The 25416-nt window shown below is 36.9% G+C and overlaps 1 protein-coding gene across 9 annotated transcripts in view; it reads right to left on the reverse strand.

The window, feature by feature from the left end:
- The window catches only part of L3MBTL3 (L3MBTL histone methyl-lysine binding protein 3), an 81987-nt gene that overhangs the window by 17406 nt on the left and 39165 nt on the right, over positions 1-25416 (reverse strand). For all 9 annotated transcript variants that reach the window (XM_065680903.1, XM_065680902.1, XM_065680900.1 and 6 more), the window contains 7 exons: positions 24079-24170; positions 23374-23525; positions 14664-14740; positions 13146-13231; positions 10702-10812; positions 9021-9135; positions 6548-6650 (listed from right to left, as the gene is read on the reverse strand). In XM_065680903.1, coding sequence (XP_065536975.1) covers positions 6548-6650; positions 9021-9135; positions 10702-10812; positions 13146-13231; positions 14664-14740; positions 23374-23525; positions 24079-24170 — 736 coding nt within the window. The remainder of the gene's footprint in view (positions 1-6547; positions 6651-9020; positions 9136-10701; positions 10813-13145; positions 13232-14663; positions 14741-23373; positions 23526-24078; positions 24171-25416) is intronic.

A 25416-nucleotide genomic window follows, 5' to 3' on the forward strand; every position in this document is an offset into this window, starting at 1 on the left:
CTCCAAATAAAGTCATATTCCTATGGTTACTTTTGCTGTGAAGGAGGGTATTTCTATTCTGTACGTCCACAAAGCAGCTGTACTGCAAGGGCACAGCATGAGGAATAGTGCACATCCTCTTACTGCAGTGAATGCCCCATCTTTGCAAATGCCATTTTGAGATATTCCATTAAAGACACTGTTATTTTCACAGTCTTTCCTATCATTTAGCACTCCCTATTTCACTGTACTCCAGTTAGGGAAAGAGAAAATTTGACACTGTGCATTGATGTAATGACTTGTGTGTTGTACCTCCTAAAGTCAGAAAACCTGCGCATTTGCACAAAAGGTAGGAAAGGGAAGAACAGAAAAGCAAAACACATGGGATAAACTAGGATTTTCTCTTTAGAAGAATGTAGTGTTAAAATGATCAGTCAGGCTATCTACTCTCACTTCAAAGATAATAGCCTAAACTCTGAAAGGGGGATATGTGCCACAACAGCGAATAACAGCAGGCTCAAGTTATCAGATTTCTGTTTAAGATACAGGAGAGGCTGTGCTAGACATGATGCTCTGTTTAGTACATGGCTCATGAGGCATGACACGAACTACAATCTAACATCATGCTTTCCTACTTACATGTACTATCACAATGGTAAAATAAAAAAACAACCAAAGAAAACAAACAACAAAAGCATGTCCTAAGATATTGCTTATTTTCTACTTAAGAATGTAACTACCTGCCTTTCCACAAACAGCCATGTTTTATTTGTTTCACTGATTGTTACATGCATGATTTCCAAACAGAACTAATACAAACAAGTCTACCTAGCCAGCCACATGCCCTGCCATCTCCAGTTTACAAAAAACAAATACAAAACCATCAGCTTTTATAATCATGTTTTATAAAGCACAGCATCTAAAAAAAAAAAAAAATGGCCTATAAAATATGCTGCACATTCTCAGTTTCCTTTACTGAGGAAGCTTTGGATTCAGAGTGAGTATGAATCAACTCCTATCACAAGGTTGAACCAATACTGGTGGGTCTAATTTTGGTCTAATCACCACAAAAATGTTGGTGAAAATTTACACTTCTCTCACCACTAGCATAAAAGGAAAAAATTCCTTAAGGCTACTACAGGTGTTAGTCCCCAGCACCTACTCTGAGATACAGGCACTGAAGTTTTTTGCCATAAGAACCTTCATACCGGGAGTTACATAGCCAAATAAGATAGAGCTAAATGGGTAGCTGGACACCAAAGCACTGCACTTTACATTGGGTACTCTTTTGGAACAGAATATACAAATAATAAAATAAAAATAACCAAACCCTGAGCACTACCTTTTACTTCTTATTTCTCTTAAGCAGCATTTGACATTTTATTTTATTTACATGCCTCTACTTGCATTTATTTTTCAACCTACTGGTTTTGTCTGTCATAAGGCTAGACTCTGCCAGATGTCTTACAAGAACAAAAAAAGCCCATTAACAGACACATGGGGAAGAAAACAGGAACAGCAGGAAAGAAGGGGAATTGTTTCATATTTTCAATTCTTTATACTGCTGAATCTACCAAAATGATGTGTTTTTGCCTTTCAAATGAACTACAAGATGAAAGATACAGGCTTCTATTCAGAAAAAGGTTTTAAGGAGCCAAAGCTAGTGGCAAATTCTTGCTGTGTCAAACTCAAACCACTGATGAAACACAGTAATCAGAAACTCAGGAATATATTGGTTAATCTCAGTGCTGCCACTGCTATGAGGCAAAACATGTAATCTTCTTTTGGCTTCCTATGCTTACAGGGGTATTTTGAGGCTTAGTGTTTTTAAGCAGTTAGAGGGCTGTCTCAAAGAAACACTAAACACTACCACTGTGCTATTTAACTTCAGTTGCATAGGATTAAACAAGCCATACACCACAATGAAATATGACAATACAATTCTGTCTCCAGCAGGTCTTCTGTTCATGAACACCACTAACATGTTTTAAATTAAAAAAAAAACCAAAACAAAACAACAAAAAACAAAAGGACTCAAAATTCAGCCTTCATTAGTAGAACTTGCCTGCTTATACACTGTCGTTTCCTTCAGCATTTTCCGGAAAAACAGAAACTGAATGACAAATTCAGTCAACAATAGTTGCAATATTGCTTTGGAACACTATATTCTGATGAGGTTTTCCTTCTAATTAATCGTTTGAGTTGTTGTATGATTTATTTTTTTAAAAAAAGAAAGAACCCTTATGGTTTCTACTGTTGGCTTTGTTTCAACAAAGCACAGCATGAATTAGCCTGTGTATGAGTTACATGGCTTTGGATCTCAATGCCTCCAGCCTTCAGTTCAGTTTAACTTGTCTACTACAAAGAATATAAGATTAATCTTCTTATTCCTACATAACATAAGTATTTGATTTATACAGGACTGTAAGTTTGAAGGACTTATCTCAAGGCTCAGGTTAATTAACAGTGAATTAGGATTTTTAGCTCTTCTGTCAACTTAAACCTGCATTTCTGCTTATATTTTGCCTTAGCAAACTATCTGCAAAACAGCAGAAGTTCAGAAGGCAGTTTCCAAAATGATCATATGTCCTTGACTTGGCAGTACCAAGGTCTGCCAGAGGCACAGGGAGAATAGCAAGCAGCAGAAGCAGCAGCAGGTACTCAATTTGAAACCTCTGCTATACATCTGACAAGTCTGTACACCCCCAGCACTGCCCCACAGCTTTGAAACCAGTCCAATACGATTGTATCAATTATCATCTGAGCTGCTTCAGTAGGCTTCAGTAAACAAAACATCCACATTAATACCGCCGTCCCCCCTGCACAGGAGAGTAATCAGCCACTTCAAAATGGTGAAGGATCAAGACTGCACAGCAATTAGCTGTCTGCAATACACTTTGCATCCTACTGAAATGGCATTAGAGTGTCTGGCAACACACATGTCCGTAACAGTTTTCTGATGAAAGGGAGACACTGTTTCCAGAGTCCCACATAGGCTGGGTACAAACTGAGCATTAAAATAAGCTTTTGTTTCTATCAAATCATGATACCATTCGAAGAATTCTCAAGATCCCAGGTCTGGGTTTTTCCAGTCAACAAAGATTTTATGTAATCATCCCTTTCCAGAATCTAAGCATTGAGGTAGCATACCATGTTTGTGGTTATTTTGCAACTGCTCTTCCATTACTCTCAAAATCTATCTCTAGGTAGGGTTACATACAGATCTTTTTTCACTAAATTTCAAGGGCAGTAGGATAAAATTGGGCTGCTGATGGATAGGCATGGACCTTAGTCTTCTACAGACATCTGGAAATGCTCTTATTTTCTAGTAGTATGCAAAGTTTCTGAAGCACAGAGTCCAACTGGATTACTCAGCCTCAGGTACACCTAACATCAAAAGGTAGTATTAGCCAGGATTCTCTCATAACCTGAAGAAGAACAGTGAGCTGGCAACTTCTTTGATAAAAGAATGTTAATTTGAAAGTATTTTTTTAATATAGATTTGTAGTCTTTATGACTGCTTGGAATATTTTGCAGCCTGTGTGAAGCCATGGACAGGCCTCCTGGTTTAGCTGTACTGGCTGGAAATGTTATCAACCCCAGGTCCACATTACCATTGAGGTGCAGGTTTTTGCCAAGCACTGCCAAGGGATTAGGTTGTATGGCAGTTGCAGGACAATTCACACAGATTTGCTCAAACTGTCTTCCTTGATGGGTGAAACTCATACATTGGTTTAACTAATTAATTAGACTTTATCTAGAGCAGCATATGTTGAAATGACTGCGCCCACTGGTAGTGATAGGCGATTAGCAAGAAACCTCTGGCAAAAAAAGGTCCTGACAACATCTGGGGGATGTATTTTTTTTTCCTGTTGGATTTTTGTCAAGTGATCACTCCAGTTGAGTTTATGAAAATATTTTTAACTAGTCTGGAAATAAGCAATACAAATGCTCTCTTTCACAATTTACAACTTCGTCAAAGCATTCTTTTTCAGATGAAAGCTGTTTCATTCAACAGTCTAAAGTTGACTCGAGTAGCTTGTAAGAGATTTTGCTGTGGCCAAACGACCTTACATAAAAGATAAAATGAAATTTGAGACTGGCATCAAAATCAGATAAGAGTGATTTCAACAGTCACTGAATGAACAGATGCGACATCCTGCTCAGCTGAGGTTTCCCACACTTTTGCACTGTTCTTTTACAACATATTTGCCACCATGACACATTCAGTTCATCTCAACTTACACATAACACAAGTCACGTTTCTGGTAAAAATCTTTATTCATAGACAGCTTACCCAAAACACTAATGGCCTGCTTACAACTGACCACTTTGCATTACTGCTTGAACTTGAAAATTATCGCATGCATTCAACATCAGAGAACATAAAATTCACAATGATAAACATGGATAATATGCATAATGCTACCAACTTGCATTATCAGTCTCAGTTTCAACTGTGCAGCACAAAACTCTAGATCAACTGGAGACAGATACCAAGCCCTTATTAATATCAATTTTCTGAAAAAGTAAATGCTTTAACCCCTACATAATCACCAAGGCTTTCATCTGTTTCCTAAGGAACATGCTCTCAAAATTATTTCAGAACTACTTAACATTTTAAATTATCATCTTTTCTGACACACTGGCTTTTTTTTGGGGTTTTTTTTTTTTTTTAAGTTTCAGCCTTAGACTAAGAATTGGTATGTTCATCTGATTCTAAGTAACTGAGATAGTACATCGTAAGGAATTGGAATTTATTGCCTTACAGATCAGGTATGTTAATATACTAGGTAAGACCTAGTCTACCGGAATATGAAACAAAATGGATTTCAGCTAATCAGCCAGGAAGCATTTTAGGCAAGTCTAGTTTTCTTCATATTTTCAGTGGACTAAGAAAATGAATGCAGTAGGTTACCATATGCTAATTGAAGGATGGAAGTGTTCAAGGCCAAGTGGACAATGCCTTGAGCATCCTGATCTAACAGAAAGTGTCCCTGCACATGCCAGGGGGTTGAAACTAGATGATCTTTAAGGTCCCTTTCTACCCTAACCAGTCGATGATTCTGGTTCAATGCTAATGTCTTAAGTACTAACTTGACTGTTTAAGGAGTTACCCTACTGATTAAGTAAAACAAACCTTCTCAAAAGGGAAGGTGGAAAAACTGCAAAAAATAAACCAAAGTAAAAAGAACATAGTCAGAAAAAGACAAAAGGAAAAGCATGAGCATAATCTAAAAGACAGCAATGCAGCATACTGTGTCATGACAATCAACCACAGCTCATGCTGCAACAAGTTTTGTCACTGGTGCTAACCTACACACATACCTTCCTGGAGATAAAGCTTGTACTAGCATCAGGAGTTCTGCCTCCTAACAGCACAAGGACAATGCCTCTGCTGTAGACAGGAAAAACCTTTCTGCAAAAGGTGCCTTTTTTACACTAAACATGTAACAACACAGTGAGTTTTGCTGGCAGGTATCTTTGTTAAGGATGAGTCAGGACTTCAACCAGTGCTGATACACCATCATAACATAATTCAAGCCCAAAGGACATAATTCTCTCATCAAGAATATGAAGAGATTGCAGAGCTAACTCTTGGATCACGGCAGTTTAATAATATACTTAAAAACCATGAATAGACAAACAGCCGAAGAGCAATTCCCTAACCATATATAAAAGCAGAAAGCACTAAGCGATGAGACATTCAAGAATTGTATGACTGTGTAATGCAAAAAAGCTGCGAAAACTTCTGGAAGCCTTAATTTGCAAAAAGGCAATAGGATGACATTTATGATAACTGATTCTCAACTTAACATGTGACTTTAACTGTATATCCCTTACTGAAATTCAGGATTCACCTCGTACTGCAAATGTTTTAAAGATAATAAAATTCTGACTCAGCAAATGTTTCCCATTTACTCTGACATTGTCTCTCTGTCCCCCACTCCATTCTCCCGTGCTACTGCTCACTCTGTGTCAACTCTCCTCTAGGACAACCTGGGATATCCACATTTCTGTATTGTATTTTCAAAGCTTTATAAAAAAAAGCATCTTTAGAAACACTACGTGCAAACAGTAAATTGTTCAGGCTGTCACTTGGGAATATGTCAACCTGAACTTCCTTTCTAGCATCTTTCCAAGCAAACAAACAAATCCTTACATCTACCAACCAAGCAGAAAAAAGACATCCAAGCTATACTAAAGTTAGTGGCCTCATATTTCGAAAGATTCAAGAGTTATTGCTTTATACGTATCTGTTAATAACATTCTGCAATCTGAAAAGCAAGCCGAGGAATCCTCATCAGAACAAAATAGAGACTAACTACAAATTGTGATGATGTTCAATAAATCTGATCTTGGCACACACTGGTGAAATGAAGTTACAGATTGCTAATGTTTATTTCAGCATGCTCACCATGGCAACTGAAATCACTGTATCTTTAGGTTTACAATAGTTCCTATTTTCTTCCAGCTTGTATCTGTTTTCTTGTGAACAAATTAAAAAAAATACACATGCAGACATCACTCAGTTTAAAGAATAAAATTACAGTTTCACAGCACATACCTATGATGGCCAATATGTCTTGCTCTTTTAATGTGTCCAACTCCTTTACATCCTGCTGTGGGACACCCTCCATGCTCTAAAGATTCCACCAATTCCAAGGGAGCTGCATGTCAGGGGAAATCATGTGAGAGAAAAAAAAAAAGTATCTAATCTTTAAAAGTAATACAAATATGCAGGAATACCAGACTATCATAGTAAACATGAAGAATAAGCAAGTAAACAATACTTAATTCTAAAGTACTTTCAAAAAGCATTCTGCAAAAGCACGATGGACAGTTAAACAACTTAACTCACTGGAGAAAAAAAATCATTCTGTGTGAGCACATCTCTGCAGGAGAGGAGGAACTATATGACTTCAAGTTTCTCTCCTATTAACTACATGTAGCTGGAACCTGGATGTTTTGCAAGAGCACTGACAAAGTTACCCTGCTGTTCCCAAAGACAGGGATCTGTCTGCAGTGGGTACTGACCTCCATTTTTAGCTCTAATTTTCCAGGGAACAAGATACGAAAACAAAGGCTGAAGATACTACTAAAAAGAACAAGCCATCAGGAGATTTATTAATCTCATTATTTATCTGAATTTATGTGTTTATGTGATTTTCATCAACCTGAAACGATGCCTGCAGAAACATTAAAGCAAACAGCTGTCAAAACAGGCTTTGACATTCCAGCTAACATATAACCCATAGTTTCATAGCAAGTGAGACTCAGACATCAGTACAGGAAACTGAGAACACCTGCTCCAGATCTGCAAACATGCACTGTCTCTCTAGGACTGGTTTTACTTGCAAATTAAAAAAACTTGTATCTTAAAAAAAACTTGTATCTCCCCTTACAGTTACAATACTAAATAAAAAGGTCCATTTAATAGATTTTCCTAATGAAAGATAAGATTCTTGCTCACAGGTGGATAATCAAAGACAGAGAATTAATATGTTAGGACAAAACTAGGACAGTTCAAAAGCATTTTTTAACAAATCTTCCAACTATGCTGATGTTACAACACTGTGACTACACTGAAGTCCAAAGAATTCTATAGGCTTTAAAATGGTGTAGTGCATGACAGAACAGTGCCTCCTATGCTACCACCTGGAGGAGATGACATGTTTTATGTGATGGGCATCTGTATTTTGTTTCTTTTAATGTCTCCAAGAAAATGAAGACACCTAGGCTAAGAATCTTTTTTCTTTGCAATCTTAGGTAACAAAAATGTCACAACCTTATTCAGCTCTTTTGCCATATGATAAGATTTTTATTTATGTGGCCACAGACACCTCTCCCACTGGACTTTTCCTTCATTCAGTACGTAAGATGCACGTCTCAGATTAAAAAGCAGATACGCAGCATTCTATCTTCTCCTCATTATTCACTTTGTGCTTTGGCAGTCACGTCACCCTATTCAAAGTCTGCTTTGAAGGCAGAATGATTAACTTCCTAACATGCAGTCATCACTGTACCACTGGAGTGCTCAGAAAACTAATGAATATACTCTGATCACGCTCTTGATAGGAAACATTTCTGCTTGACATTTTACAGGTGCTGAATTGAGGTACTGAGACTTTCAGGTATCATGTTCACACAATCTGTGTGTGCCTTATCCTAATTATTTTACATTTCGTTTTTTTCAGAGTACTTGGCATTGCTCAGCATTTCTTATTTTCCAAGTGCAGCTTTTTCTAATCTCAGTTACAGCTGTGAACACTCAGTAGTCTTGCATACCTCAGAGTCACAATATAAAATGATCCCAGAGAAGAGCACTCAGTTAAAAATCATCTGCTTCAAGTTTGGCTAAAGTGATTTCACCACCATTATCCAGAAACACAGTGGCATAGACAGGTGCATACCACAGAAGTCCCTTCTCCCTGCAACCTTCAGTCTCACTTATAACAGACCGCCCACTTCAACTAGTAAAGCAAAATTCCCAGAAAGCACTGTACTGGTAAGTACAGTGTTCTTATTGATACCATGGTCCTGTTTAACTTATTTTCATTGTGGGCACCATTAACCCCTCTTTGCTCAGCTGCAGAAAAAAAAAGGGATTTAGCTGGTTTTAAGGATCTGCAACAGCATTTGAAAGGAATGCCTTCTCAGTGAAGTCTGAACTATTCTGAGATAAAAGTACACTAACCTCCAAGATGCTGTGGACAGAAGATTTTAAGAGTTAATCATCACTACTGAGTGCCAGAGCAGTCTTATCAGTGGCTTCAAGAGATCTGTATCATTACTTCAGGTTTTGACTGTGGTTCTTATGCATACAGAGAAACACTGTATTTCCATTACAGTAAGGGTCAATAAAGCAATCTACTAAAAAGTGATAAATTACCGATGGTTGATTTTTGCACTAAATGTCACATTTACATTATTTTGCATATCCTAGCTGCTCCTCTTCCTTGGATGGCACTGGCAGCGAAAAAGATAGCACAGTACACGTGCCTTTTAACATCATTACATTATAATGTGATTTCTCTTACTAAGTGGGGGCTGAAGAGGGTGTCCAGTTTTTGTACACCAGCCTGCAGGATGGATATCAGGGCTATCTACATCAGTCCAATAATCATATATGCTATCCCAGCCATCAAAATGGACCTAAAATCAAAAGGAGAACAAGATTAGAAAAATTATCCATAAAATCAGTTTCCCTAAGTAATCTCTAAAAATTACATGTCCATTAGAGAAGTCACTTTAAGAGAAGTATCAAAGTTACACACAAAATACATGTACATTGAATTATGGACCCATGCATACTCTCACTAGGAAAAGGCAAGAGGTGTCATTGACTATTTACTATGTCTTGGATCATCAGTTTCAGAGCCCAGGAATAAAGCAGGACAAGTTTAGCTATCCCATTAATATTTCAGTGAAATGTGAGTTTCTGCCTTTTTTCTCTCTCAAAAAGCCTGCAAAATCCAAACATTTTTTCAACTCCTGAACAGGACTTAAGAACAGCAGAACAGTAAACCCTAACACACCCTAATGATTTACTACAATCAGACTATAAAGGGTAAAGACTTGAAACTGAAGAGAAAATGAAGTATGTACCTTCTCACAAAACCACCAATATGGGCTATACATGCAGGCTTTTTTCAAGTGGAAACTAAATAACATCAAATTTTACCTGACCTTTGCACTGGTAACTAGCTCAGATCTCTCATGTGCACATGTATGGATGCACGTACACACAGATACATAAAAATAGAGCTTTATCAACATATGCTACAGTCAAATTACCCCTCTAGAAGCTACAAATCCTGTAATTTTAATAAATAAGACTGAAGAAGTTTTGGTGTTTGTGGGTTTTGTTTGTTTGGGACGCTTTTTTTTTTCATTAACAACTGAAGTTTAGATAGAAAATGTGCAGGTATGAAGATACTAGTTCTGATGGCTCCCTACCACCAGTTAATTCAGATTCAAAACGAAATGTCAGGTGCATTTCCTGCTTGAAATACCAGGTATGCCTAATAAATCTTTACAAACCACAAACAAAAATATCCTTCAAATCCAGCTAACTGGATACCCAGAATATTCTAGGCCTTTTAACAGTTAAGGGTTTCCGAGTGTAAACTGGTTTTGTACAACAAAAGAATTCAAATATACAACTTCTGTAAAACTGCCATTTCTTAAAAATACATTATCTAAGATTAATCCAATCTAAAGTCCATAATCAATACAAACTTCAGAATTGCAAAAGTCACTGACAAGGCACAAGAGATCAGGGCTATTTTTTCATATTTCACTTACATCTCTCTCCTACCTGGAAGTTTATAGAGACAGATTCAATTAACCTAGGCCAAATATTTTATGGGCCCTAACAGAAATATCACAGCAAGCCTTTGACACTTCATGTTAAATCATATAATTTCTTGATAGAATAGACAAGTGTCTTATATCAACTATTCCCAAAACAATTTCCCAATATATTCAACTATGCTCTCTACCTATGTCAGCAAATGTAACTAAACGGACAATAAAACAACCCCTTCCAAAGGAATTATGCACATATAAATCAGTGAAAAGGATAAGTAAAAGCTTACCGGGACACAGCAATGTGACTCATTTCTTCCTGTGTTTAGTTTTACAACTACAGTATTTTGGTTTTACAGAGTACCCATCAGTCACTCAAGCAGGATATTACAGTAAGACAAAGAAACTTACTTTTATTCTATAATCATCAGTATCTACAATGGTTGCTACTCTGATAAATACTGGATTTCTCTTGTCAACCACTTCAAGTTTCATGTTTTTCTGAAAGCCATGAGAAGGTTTCTAGGCAAGAAGAACAGTATTATGTGAAACAGAAAAAAACCTCAAAAATCTCGCACAACTGTAATGTATATAAAATCCATAGAAAACTTTCTGCCCTCATTTTCTCAAATCTGCCCTTCTCCTTGAACAAATCCAAGCATAGAAGCATCATTCAAACCAGTATTATAAAAGTAGAAAAATAAAGTAACTACTTTGGGATTCAAGGTTCTCCTGGAATGGACTGGATTCAAGCCTTGAAAAGAAGTAAGTGGGGATTTTTATTCTGAATCAGTTGGGTTTTTTTCCTAAATTCTCTAAAATATTTTTCTCAGAGATCTTGGCCAACAGTTTCAAAGCAGTACTGAATTAGTTATTACATACCAGCAGCCTGAAATGTCTATGAAACTGTCTACAGGAAACATATTCATGTTTTTTAATATGCATTTTCACTTTGTGAATCAGACTTTCCTTTTCAGTCTCCTACTGAAAATGTAACTAATACACAGTATGAGAGTAAATACTTACTCAGAACAAACAGGACCAAATACCTGTTTCATAATACTATTTTGGCAAAAAAAATTATCTTTGTTAAGAGTACTAAATTTTGTCTTTGCTACTTAGCTAGGAAATCTAATAAAAAATTACTGCCATTTTAAAGGAACATATGAACAAGACAGTTATATTTTTTATTCTAGATTTCTAGGAAAGTAGTGTATCTGTCCCTCTAAGATTTCCTAGAACATTGGTGCTTTTTCCTCAGCAGCAGCTTAACTTTCTTTACTTCCATAATACAATGTAAAACACTGTGACTGTCTCAGGATGACTTCAATAAAACTCCAATACAATCAGCAATTTGTTCCCATGAAACCTGCTTTCTTGCTGTTTAAAACAACTCATTAATATGCTTACCATAATATTAGTATATAAATCAGGGAAGTTATTTTCTCCGGCTGTGAAACCAAAAGACAGCATAGCCAACTCCCCTTCAGTCATGCTCTTCTTCCCCTCCATCCTCAAAGCCAGACAGCTTTGTCTAAGCTACCTTTTGGGACCTATACCATCCGCAGATGGCTCTCTGCTCATATGCTTTCTGGAACAGTGCTGAGCCAGGCCAACTATCGCTCTCCTGATTTAATGCTGTCAATGGCTACATGCCTGTGGCATGTCCTGTACAGCTTCCCAGAGCAGACACAGTCAGATGGATCTTGCTACCTGAAAGGTCAGTAGTGGGGCATTTCCACTGCTGAATGCTGCAGGGTGGCTGGTCTCTCCCTGAACCCAGAGGGGAGAAATTGAAACATGGGTGCTCAAAGAGGAAAAGGAAACATTTGCTTTTAGCTTGATGTAGTCAAGGTCACAGCCCTTCACTGCTTTGCCTCTCAGATACAACCAAATACCTTCCTAATCCTTGCTCTGAGTATTCTTGCTGAGAATGCAAGATCGAGACGTTATTAGCCAGATGCATTTTGAGGTGATAAACTGCAGGTCAGTAATAAACTCTAGTGATCTGCTGATCCCAGGAACTGCTCTAAGGACTACATTTATTCTGCTTTTGTTAATACAGCTCTTAGCAATGCATTATTCAGAATTAGTGACATTAATCTGAACAGATGAGAAGGCAAACCAGCTTGAGTGCGCTACGAGACAAGGGGCTCTTAACAGCAATTCTTTCTGCATTCCTGACCAGTGCACTTTGCTCCCTGAAATCCTAGGAGCTCAAGAAAGATGAGTGTCACTGGAAGAAACTAGGAAGTACAAAGCTAAAAGAAAAGAATGTTGCCCACAGACATCATAGTTAAAATGGGGAGGTACCTATGGATGCTGCCCATGTGCCCTAGTCACAAGCTCACAGACGAAAAAGTCCACTGAAGGGTATTAAATTCAGAAGCTCTCTTGGCTATACAGCCAGAGACAGTGGGCTAGATCTGGACTAGACAACTGGACTGATCTCCAACAATCAGTTTTGCATTCTCTCTGCATTCATGGCACCATTTAAGATGTATGGATAGAAACACATATGTTCAAAGTATGTTATGATGAATCCATAGCTATCTCTTTATTTCTAATAACTAGGCAGTAATTTCCCCATAGCAAATTACATTCATTAGTAGTATTTTGTAGCATTTAATCCCATTTATAATGATTAAAATAAAGTGATAGTGATTTATAACAATTATTTGATTTCCAACAGTGAACTGCAAACTTGCATTAAAATAAACCAGCTATTATGCAACTAATTAACTGGATACATTTGGAAACATGGAACACCATATATGTATTCTTTTATTTTTTTTATTTTAAAATAGTTAATTATAGGCACTTAAGAACATGAAAAAACGTAAGCATTTTCTCACCACTTTAAAAGCCCTTGCAGGTGCAGGTAATGAACTGGTTTCTTCCAAATACTTCTCCCAAGAAAAATGCTTAGCATGTGGATAATCTGGCACAGAAGAAATATGAGCAGAATTAAATGCAGCAGTGCCAAAAGCAAAACTGATGGCTAATTTACAGAATGCAAACACTTTCATAATACTGTTCTGATTTATGTTTCACGCATTTACAAAATAATTACAAGAAAGGCTATTCTAAATTGTCTCTGACACATTCACCATGTAGGTTAAAAAACCCAACAGTCTTCTCACCCACAACACTGAGTAGCTAGCGGAAAAAGTCACAATTGCTTTGGATATGAGAATATAAATAATGTGGACTGGAAAAATCTGTCCACTTAATTCAAGAAATTTATTCAAGTATTATAAGCCTAATGCTGCCTTTTGTTAACAATGACTTATTGGTAACACAATCTAATCAGTGACAACTTTTTACCACAGTGGAACACACCTGACTATTTGTTATTATTTTAGTGAATTTGTTTTAACTAAATTGAAAAAAAAAAATTAAAATAGCCTGGTCATTTACTATAATAATTTACTGACATCATCAAATAAGATGTTGCCATGTTCGGAAACCGTCATGTTTACAAACACTTTATGCAAGAAACACAAAGACAGCTTTGCTCGTAAAGACAAGGCAGTGAGTGTCCTTCGCTTTTACTCTGCACTGGAAGTTTATCTTCCAAGTTTAAACATCATGACTTATAATCCAGGGGACAACTAAACCAATTCTGACTTAGTATAGAAGGGATTTCACTGAATAATAGGCTGTAATTAATCTCCTGACAGAAAGATTGCTTACGACTTTGCAAGATCGCTGGCTATGAGAAATTCTGTCAAAGTTGGTTTTAATCAATTAAAGTTTTCCACGTTCTCAGACCACAAGTGGTAGTTTCTGCAACAGGGCATTTAGATCATCCAGCTACACACAACAGCCCTGAAAAGCAGTGCCAGTCTTATAGTTCATACTAATTAATATACTGTCATTCTTCTGTATCATCTTTCTCATTGTGTCTTCCTTCCAAAAAGCCCCTACAAGTTTGATTCCTAGATCACCTAAGACAGTCTTCTCATCATATGCGTGTTATCTTGCATATTTAGTTCACATGAAGAGGTTTTTCTTATATAACAATCTCATACACATGAAATTCGTTTTATCAGCATTTTCACAATGTGAGTCTTAAATACATGAATACATTCAGCTAAAAATACAACCTTGTTCAGATTCCGAAGGTTATCTTTCATGGATAGATGTCTCTGCTAAAGCAGGACACATGTGCATACTTATAACCTAATATCTATTGTAATTCTAATTTCAATACGTAGCATCCTGTAAAAAAAATTTAAACTCCCCAAATACCAATATTTAATTATAGAAAGAAAAATTCAGGAGAGGTACAATGAGCTTATTGCAAATTTTAATGCTGCTAGGTGACTATAACCTCCTTAAATCTTTCAGATGTGTAGTAAGATACAAACCTGGCGGGGTGATGAGAGTTCTTTTATGCTCTTTACACCACCCAACAGGATGAATATGTGGGCTAGCTGCCTCACACCTGGAGGAAGGGAGAAAAAAGGGGATTGATAATGCAGTTCTTCAGATATCCCATTATGCTTAGAAATCAAGACATACCAAAAAAGACTTAACAAAACCCAATTAACCTATGACACCTTCAACTTACACTTAAACTGGAAAAATAACCTGAAGATAAGAACACATTTAATACAGACTTGTTAATACTTAAGAAAGCATAAGGGTTTTTTTTACTGGAAGATCAAAAAGTCAACTCCTTACTGGAAGATAAAAAGATCAACTCCTTTAATTCAGTGGTAGATCTTCACTGAGAAGCTATAACGCTGGACATGAAAAAATCACATGTAGAGATTAATGGTAGAAGCCTGTTGGCTTGTTGCAAGAAGAGTAATTCCATCAAAAAAAAAAAAAAAATAGGGCTTTGCAATGGCAGGACTGAAACTTTAAACCAAAAGCTTAGAGACCTTGATTCATGCTCCAAGTTGCACCTGGAGGCAGATTAGAAAATCATGCATAACTGCAATGCACTGCCAGTAAATGAGTAAAAATGCAAAAGCTTATTTTGAGTGCCTTGAATGGAGCTGTAAATATATTATAAACCAGCAGCACATAAGCAAAGTAGATCCGAGATACACTGTCACCCCCCAAAAAAAACAAACAAGAAAAAAAAAAAGGCATTTTAGGCCCCAGACTGCCTGAAAAAATCCGGAACTGATCAGTGATCCAAGACAGCAAACTGCTTTAAAAGAACTGATCAAATTCTCTTACGCAAGGGACTAACAATTTCCCATAATTTCTGGCATCAAATTTTGCATGACTGCTGTTGATTGTGGCATGCCACAAGAACCACAGAAGACTAACAGAGGCAGGGTGAGCTATACTTGACGCGTGCTGGCATCTGTCTGAAGCAAGGAGAGCTCGCTCTCACTTCTCTCACTGGTTCTGTTACATTGTGCTTAAATGAAAGCAGCAGCAGGCAGTGGCTATCAAGTTCTGTTAGCAATACAAAACAAAAAGACACACACTGCAAAATCATAATTGATATAAAAGCAGATGAGAGAAAAACTGTTTAATCATTCAGTATTATGAAATTATTATATATATAACTATATAATTTTATTATATTAGTATATTATTTCATAGCATAATGAATTAGGTACAATACAACATATACTGTATAGAATATGTAATGTATCTACTATAAATATTATATTATTATTCAAGATTATTAGGGAAGGCAAAAAGTAAGACTGACCTACTGGAAAAGTAAAAAGCCACCAGAATCTGCTATGAAACATGCACCATCTCTGTGCCTGCATCGATACCTATGATTGTTTCCGAGTTGTCTGAACAATTAACAGTGTTTCTAAAGAAGCAGATAGTACTCATGTAGTCAGAGTGACTAAGGAACATCATACTGACACAAAAAGCTAGCATTAGTCTGCACAGCTTTGCACTACACTGCAAACACATAATTTACCTCTACTTAGCTAGAAACTCGTTCCTAACCATGAAATACCCATGTAGAACTGTCCTTATAGACTTCACTTCTCTTGAAGTCTGTCCCACCTTATTTCTTCTTTAGTTAGTTAAATTCAATACTACAGTGCACTAGCTCTCTCTTACACTACTTCCTAAACCTAAGGATTCCTAGTTATGTGCCCTCTCTCTTCTGGAGAATCCCATTGGCATTTCCATCTCTCCAGTGGCCACGAGCTCAGTGCCTCACTCACTCCAAGGACCCACCAAAGTCAACAAACTGCAGTAAGCTGATGTAGCTAAGATCTTCATTCCCCAGGGACTGATCAAGAAACCAAGCTTAAATAGCCAAGCAGCAGTTTAAATAGAAACAGCCTCTCCCTCCTGCTGAATGCTGCTTTCCAAACACTTCTCAAATATTTAATAAGAAGAAAAAGCAGAGCGCATCCATGCATAAAGACGGTTACTTCATATACAATAATCATTGCATAAAATACTGAAACCCTCATTCTGATCCAGTTTCTATTTAATCCCTCTCTGAAGTCAATGTGTCAACCATTATGCTGGAGAATAACACGTATTCCCTTCCTTTCTCCTCAACAAGGCAAAATACCTGAACAGTGGGTCTGCTCTCTCTGATTGTTGTAACATAATCGTTATCAGTATCTACCTAGAAAGTATTAGCATGATGGAAGTTCACATTAATTAAGTTCTTTTAATTAGCAGCGGTAACGTATATATTTTAAAAAATACCATGTTGATAATCTGTAATACCTAAGAAGGTGCAATGAATTGTGCATGACAGAAAAGGAAGTCAAAAGCAAAACAGCAGGAGCACTAACATCTTAAGGCTCAGATCAAAATGGTATGTCTGCAGATCTTGAACAGAAACATGTTTTAAGGAATGCAAAGGGAAACACAACACAAGCAAGACTAGACTGAACCCTGGGCTACTCCCACATTGCAGTTTTGAACCTCTGCTGCATAAAAGAAAACCAAAGGAAAACATCATATCTGGAATACACACAGTAACACCAATCATTTCTAAAAAATCTGAAAAGCAATTTTACATAATGTCTAACATTTACAAATGTCTAACATTCACCATGAGTACAGGTATACCTCAATAACAGAAATGCAGGATGGGTGTCTCAGAAGCATTGACTCACACACAACAAGCACTCCTCTAGCCTTTTACCTGAGCACTAATGATGAAAAATATTAGCCAACCTACTACAGTTATCTTGCAGCTTTATGTATGGAAGAGTTCTGCTAGTATTTCTTTTTAATGATGTTGCACAGATCAACTTCTAGCAGATAAAACCTACCTTTGACAGACTCTGTAATGGCTCAGACAGTACCAAGGATTCAACTCACTTCAAGAAGATGAGCCTTTTGTCCTACTACAGTATATAAAGCTATACAGGATGTAACTAGTATTTATAGTATCACAGCAATTATTCTCAAAATCACTGAAGTTGCCACTAATAAAAGCAAGCAAGAGGACATCTGTGATAATTTTGCACTGTTAAAACTCAGCATCTGGCTCCTAGAAATGCTTTGCCCCAAATGAATTAAAGAAAAGGTGCTTCATGCTCCCATTGTCCTCCTCCTTTCACTTTACAGTAACTCTGAAGAGAAGTTAACAAGCAAGAAGGGCAGCACTTCTCTGTTCTATCCCTCTCAAGTTGGAGTTTTACATGGAATAATTTTACATGGATAAGGTATCCTCTTACTTCCTGAAATATTTTGGAGTAAAGTCCACAAATTATTTTCAAAAGTCTCGTAAGTTAAATTTGCAAACAAGATGCATGCTCATGAGTCACTATGTTATCATGAGATTATACTGTATTAAAATAATAAGGTAGACGTGTAAAAACACTTACCAGGACAAGCTTTCTAAATGCATTTGTTCCGTTTTGCTTTTTCAAGCATAGTTTGAACATACACTTTAATAAAATTCAGAAAAGTAAATGCCACTGCACACACTTCTTGCCTTGAAGATTCAAGAAGCAAGTGACCACTGTATGTTGCAATGAAAGATGCACTCCTGGAAGATGCTCTGACATTACAGCAATGGGAGTGAACATGGAACATGCAGTAACAAGTGCCACACACCATGGCACTGCAAAATAGCACTATAAAACATCCATAGCATTCTGATTTGGTTTAAAAGAAAACCCCAGCCATTACAGATAAGCCTGTAAGAAACTGCTGTAACCATGGTGGCTTCAGGAAAAAAAAAACAACACCCCTGTTCCAGCAAAACCAGGTCATACAGTCCATCTTTACCTACTGATTTCACACAGCCTTTTAGCTTCTAACAGTCCATTTAACAATAAAAGGTAGAGATCAGTAGAAGTCATGCACAGTTTAAAACAAAACTATTATGTTTTAATGTGTGTTATTTCATGGATATATTATCTAGTTTGGAAGATCAACAATGGTCTACCGCAAGACATGTCAGCTGGAATGCTAAAGACTACTCTGACTTTTCACAATCAATTTGCCACGTCCCACAGCTTTTTATCTCCTTTCTTCCAAAACAGAAGGCAGATCACCTGACTCACATGCTTCATAAAACACAATGATCCATGAACTATAAGGATGCATGCTAGACCAAAAAAGATTACCACCATCAGCTGGAGCTGAAGAATTTTGCACCTCCAAACCTATCTACCCCTGGGCTTCAACAGAGTGCCACCACCTTCTAGCACACAGTGGAGAAACACACATGCTCAACTAATAAAGCAAGATTGTAACGTTCACACAATTCATGCCTCTTGATAGCCACTGTTTTTGTAATGTCAGAACATTCAGACAGAAAAACACATCTATTACCTATACTGGAAACTGAAGCTAACTCAGGAAGCTGAAGTGGAGCCAAAAGCAGCAGAGAGTGCCAGCTGAACCCCTAAAAGAGCCACGCAGAGGGACAGAACAAGCTGCAGTTCCACTGAGTTATGGGCAGTTTAACTACATCTTAGAGAAGACATCAATGCAGGGAAAGACTACATGACATAAAAGACCAGGAAGAAGTGCTGCAATAAAGAAAGCTGAGGGCAGCTGACAGCATGACCCCCTGGTATGCGCATCACTCTGTAGGAAAGGAACACGTATGCTGTCCCACAACCCTTAAGTTACGGCACAAGAGCACGTCCCAGTGGAAGATTCAGGTATGGAAGACAACAGCATTTTTCTATTGATTGCTTTCACCTGTCCTGTTAATTTATCCCCAAAATCTGTTTCATATATACAGCTCATTACATTCAGATCAAGAGAGATGAATGATAATGCTCATTGTTAAAAAATGGATATTCAATTCTAGAAAAAGTTTTCCCCAAACAGGTCTCCACCTGAAGATCTGGACAGAAGTTTTATTTAGCAATCATCATTTTCTTTAAAATAAGCTGCATGTATTATACTCATTTTCTGTTTTGAAATAACATCTGATTTTCCCTTTTTGGGAAACAAAACTTTTGGTATTTTGTTTTTTGCTTTATTAAATGGAGATATAACCTGCAATGAAAATGTTATCTATTAAAACCAGTTCATACACACATGCATTTTACCCATAAATAATAGTATGCCCTCAAGAATGCTACTTATACAACTTCTTGATTGTGACATGTCAGTCATCTAACTGTATAAAAAGATACAATTTCTTGATTGTGACATGTCAGTCATCTAACTATAAAAAGACTAAACCATAGAAACCATTCTGCAGCCCCATCTAGTGCATAACTGAGAATACTTCATCATTGACAAGTATAAAAGTGGTATTATTTTATGTCTTCCAAAAACATGGTCAACTTCCCAAAACATGGCCCATGAGATTATTCGTCTAGAGGTGACATAGTAAGCCACATTAACATATTTTCCATTTAAAGTCTAGTAAGACAGGAGCATGGTGATTTGCATGAAATTTTAGAGCTTTAGTGTCAGATAATAGTCCATTATCCGTTTAAACAGTTAAAAGCATGCACTATGTCTCGTGGATCTTTAAGACAGTTTTACTTTCTTTTTAACGTAATATAACCACCCACAAACCATTGCTCCTCTTAGATGAGAAAGTGGAACAAAGTTCATTACCTCAAAAAAGAAACAAGCAGAGCACAACTTTTTAGGACTTGGCTGCTAGCAAAGTAGCAAATGCTGGCGGAGAGTATAAATGGCCTCTTAGTCCCATACCAAAATCCAGTCTTGTTCCAATACTCATAAAGATTAGAAAATGGTTCAGAAAATCAAAAGCTGATTTGTCTTCACAACGCGTTTTTTTTCTATGCAAGACAGACGGGAACAGAATGGTGAGTGAAGCATGAGACATCACATTTTCTCACACTCCTGATAAGCTGATCCCAAAAGCTGACTAGCACCTTCCCTGCAGGGTAAGATCAGACCAAGCCAAGGATTAGGGCAGCCAGAGCTCTCTGACCCAGCAAGTTTGGGCTGCAGCATGTCCAGCACAGCCATTTCTCCACCTCTCCTGTGGGCAAGCAGCAACAAGCCCAAAGATTCCCAAATGCTATTTCCGGACCCAGAGAACAGTAAGAAAAATTGGAAATTCCACTAAAAGGGAATGTCTTTGGCTCTCAAAAAAGAGTACTGTTTCATTGAAAAAGATGGGACAGATGGAAAAGACCTGATAGCTTGTATCATGTAGGTAAAAAATTTCCTTCCTGAAGGAGTCTTAAATTTCACAATTTTGTTCACTTTTCTCCCTCTAAAAGCCACTGCCGAAGGACAATTTAATGGGATTTATAATGCCCAGAAAGTATCACCATCATGCATTAAAGTGTAGTAATGACTAATTCTAGCCAGGGTACTTATTTTCAACCATTAATGTATTTTCCAATACCCTGGGGAAAGTCAAGAAGAGTTATCTATCTTCAGGCTGAAAGCCTGACACCTAAGAAAGCTTAGATGATAACAATAATTTCTGTTGCTTGAAGTCCAGGAAAATCAGTCAAGTATCTTTTAGTTATCCAGAAAGAGGAAAAAATATTTAACCTCAGTGAAAAAGTTAAATCTACTCCAACTAACTAAATCACAAAATATATATGGAAAAACAAAAGGTACTTGTTTGAAAATAACTGAGTACATAGAGTACATCATTTCTCCATTATAATTCTGAAATGGAAACTCCTATGCAGGAACAGGGAAACTGTGAGGCTTTGCTCTGAGTAATCCCAGAAGAACTTTTCATTTTTAGTTACAGACACCAGTTGGTATATGGGAAACTTATGCACCTAAGGTATTTTAAGGCCCCTAAAAACCTGGCACCTAAAATTAAAAATGTGTGATGCATTTAGTATGTATTTCCAGGCTTTCTTTTTGTTGGACATTCAACCATTATTTTCATTTGCCATTCAAAATAACCCCATTTTCTTTCCCTCCTCTATTCACTCTTGTTTTCAATCACAGTAGTGCAGATGCAGGTCATGCCACTCAGAATTTAATTTCAATGCACAGTATTTCCAGCAGCATTTTCTTGCTCCTTTCAGAAAGGTATTTTACGATTTCATCAAAAGAACAAATCTTCAGCTTGGCTTCAGTATAAATACAACTCCAGTGATTTCTCAAACACCTATAAATTTTCCACTTCAATCTTCCCTCATCCTTCAAAAAGGTATTATTTCATCTGTTCTACAGATGAAATTCAGAAAACCCACTTCAGAATACTATGACTACAAAAATGTAAAGCCTGGTTAAGTACTTAAAAAGTGCTTTCCCCTCTTCTGAGAGGACTGAAGGACAAAATTCCTGTTGAAATGGGAATATTAACAAGCCTGAAATATAGTGTATGTCTGCTATACAACAGTGCAATGTTTTAGAGATACCTGTGCTACCATGGAACAAACTACAGGTTACATTGCATTATTGTTTCCCCCAAAAGCCTTGCCTAACTTTTGTTTTCACTATTAATTACTGGCATAAACTGTTATTAGTGAACATGCAAATACCAGGAAATTCAGAATATCATTTCCCAGTCCCCAGTTTCCTGCTGCTTTGTAGAGATGTATGTTCTGTGTTACTTCTTCATGGAAATAATCACTTATCTTTCTGGTCTCTGACTCAAATGGCCAATTATCTTGATATTCAGTTCTTGACTTCAGAGAAATGCCTTTTCATCACTGCTTCAATAATTTAGCTCTCCTACAGCTTATTTGTCATGTAGCTCATACAGTTACTATTCCAAGAGATAGACTCACAAAGTTTTGAAGTTACATAACAGTTTCACGTCATTCTCATTGATGTAGTGCCTAACGCAGTTATCAAATACAGGTGAAGAAAACTTTCTTAATTTATTTTTACAGGCTTGGCTATACAATCAAGTTGCCACTGTCAAACCCAAGACGCAGACTTACAATACCCTACCTGTTCTGCAGTATCTTAGTCTTTAAAGAACGTAAGATATATTACTTTGCTCTAAATGATCTGGCAAAAGAAGAATCAAGTGCAAATACAAACTTGCACTGTGACAGCGAAAGCCTGAACTTCCTTCAGTATCTTTATGCTTGCAGCATGTCCTGTTCCTTCCACTGACTTTTCTTTATAGATACATAAAGCCTTTCCACCTTACAATATGCAGAAACATCATCTCTAACACAAATCAGGATAACAGGATCCCAGTTTTCACAGGAATGTACAACACAAAAGACAAACCAGATTTTGCAACTACAGATGCCTACAGTATGCCTTCCTACTACAGATGCCTTACAGAAGATCGTTACCTTTCAGTCTGAATAATGTCAGTGGATCAAGAATCTTAGGAAAAAAATGCAGCCTTTCTTTCAGTTTACAATATGTAAACCTAAATCCAAGTACCGTTAGTCACATTATCATGGTGTGTATTCTTCACAAAAGCTATCAATTTCAGAGATACTAGCTAATTAAAAAAGATACTATGCAATTCATAAAAATTAATCCACAGCTCCAGATGTAACAGTACATGCAAATACTCATTTAGCACAATCTTGAATTTTTTACTGTGCAACCTGACATGGGAAATTTGATTCCTCCAGTTGGCCACATACATTGATGGTCATGATCCCAAATCTAGCAAAGTTGGTATGGTAACTGTATTGACTGTCTGGAAAGTATCACAGAAAACAGTGCTTAAAGCTATCACATTTCTGATATGTCTCAGTAAGATACAAACCAAAAACATCATACCAGTAGTCATAACTCTCATCCCAGTTGTCAAAATGAACCAGAAAACGATTGTCCACCATGTCTGTTACCGTAGCAACACAAATGAAAGTCGGGTTCTTCTTGTCTACAGCTTCCAGCTTCATCCCCACGCGAAATCCCGACGGAATCACTGTCTACATAGAGAAAGAGATTTAATTGAAAATAGATACTATAAATCCATAAATCACCCCCGTGTCCACAATCAATGTATTCATGTCACTTCTAAGGTTCACAATTAGCTGCCCCAACAGAGTTGCAGCCGCCTAATTAGCTGACGCGACAGATGCTTAAACACAGAGGCTCATGGTTTCTGAAATAAAAAAGCCTTAAACAATGCTGTTAAAATTAAGTGTGCTGGGTTTAACTCTTAGATACTCTCTCTGGAAGACTGTGCTTGTTCCACAACATTATGGTGCAAGACACAGTACTAACAACAAGTCTTATATTTCATTTAATATACTATTTCTGCATGTGCCAGATCAGCTATTTAAACAGATTAGTAAAAACTTAATGGATCAGAATTGCAGAGGTGAACTGAAGTGGAGGTTGTCATTGTATGTGTTGTAAACATTTTTATCTTAAATTCAAGTTTCAAGTCTGCCACTACTAAAATGTGCTGCAAGTCTGTACCACACACATGAGCATACTAGCAATTTTCCATGCCATTAGTAACAAGTGAGTACTTACTGTATTCTGGTTTTCAAACAGTGATTTAGGAGCAGCTTGAGCTTTGCATGCCTTCAGGTATGAGGGCCAGCTGAATTCTTCTTCCTTATATCCTAAATGAGGATCATAAAACAAGGACAAAAAATGACGGGCATGAAACACAAGGTGCATGAAGGTGATCTGATCATAATTGATGAAATTATTTTCCCCATCCAGTTCTGAACTGCTTCTTAAAATTTCAAAACAGAAAAGACTATGTACAACTAACTATTTATTCTAATTTTATATGACTATGTTGGGGAAAGTTACTTTAAAACTACCTGTTAATTCTGCCCCAATATAAACTCAATGAGTCTCTGAGGGAGCGCCAATTTGGATCATTTGAAATTTTAGCCGGACACACTTTATAGGAACTTCTAGAGTTCAGAAGAAAGTTGATGAAGCTTCTCTATTTTTATTTGGTAAATATTTTATTTACCAAATATTCACCAAATATTTTATTTACCAAATATCTTGTATTACACAGAGGAATCATATTCTTTAGGGTTGGCTGAGCTTCCTTACCAAAATGTCAAGCTTTCTTTAAACTAACTGAAACTAAACTAAAATCTGTCTTCTTGAGCTGAACATTACTAATTTATAGTTGTCTAGGACTTTCATTTGAACTGCCTAATTTTCATCTGGGAGGAAGACTAGTCATATAAACAAAACTCTAGGAAAGAACTCAGGAGATTTCAGCTTGGTTTTGATATCACCTTCAAAACAAGCCCCTTCTAGTTTCATAAGGAAAAAATAAGACATTTGTAATATACTGAACTGCATAAAGTTCATTCAAGTTATACTGAACTGCATAAGATAATTCACAAGGAACAGTTTGTACTTCTAATCTATAAAACAATCCTAAGAGCTGGAAGCAAACAGTCTTCCTCCTGTGGTCTCCTGTTAAATAATAGTTATAGAAACATCTACTTTAGTTCCTAAGTTACAGTGCAGTAAAACAAGACCAAAACCACAAGGAACTTCAGTGACTGACTGCTTTTCCTGAAATGTGTCAACCTCTTGACTATTTGAAGTGTTACTTAAATATGCCACAGACGTATTTGTGGCATATTTGCTCTGTTTAACCTTCAGAAAATCTCATACTTTCCAAGGAACTGCAAGTAAAGAATCCTTCACCTTCTCTGCATCTGGCTTTCCCACTTACCATTTTAAATACTAGACAATATACATCAACCTCTAAGTCCATACAACAGTACTTTTCTTTATACTTCAATTGCCTTGTCTTGATATACTATAGCTGTAGATCAACTATAACCATTTTTAAGGGAATGTGGTATCAAGGCTTTTAATTTTCCCTTT

Source organism: Lathamus discolor, chromosome 5, assembly GCF_037157495.1.
Source record: "Lathamus discolor isolate bLatDis1 chromosome 5, bLatDis1.hap1, whole genome shotgun sequence".
Taxonomy (NCBI): Eukaryota; Metazoa; Chordata; class Aves; order Psittaciformes; family Psittacidae; genus Lathamus; species Lathamus discolor.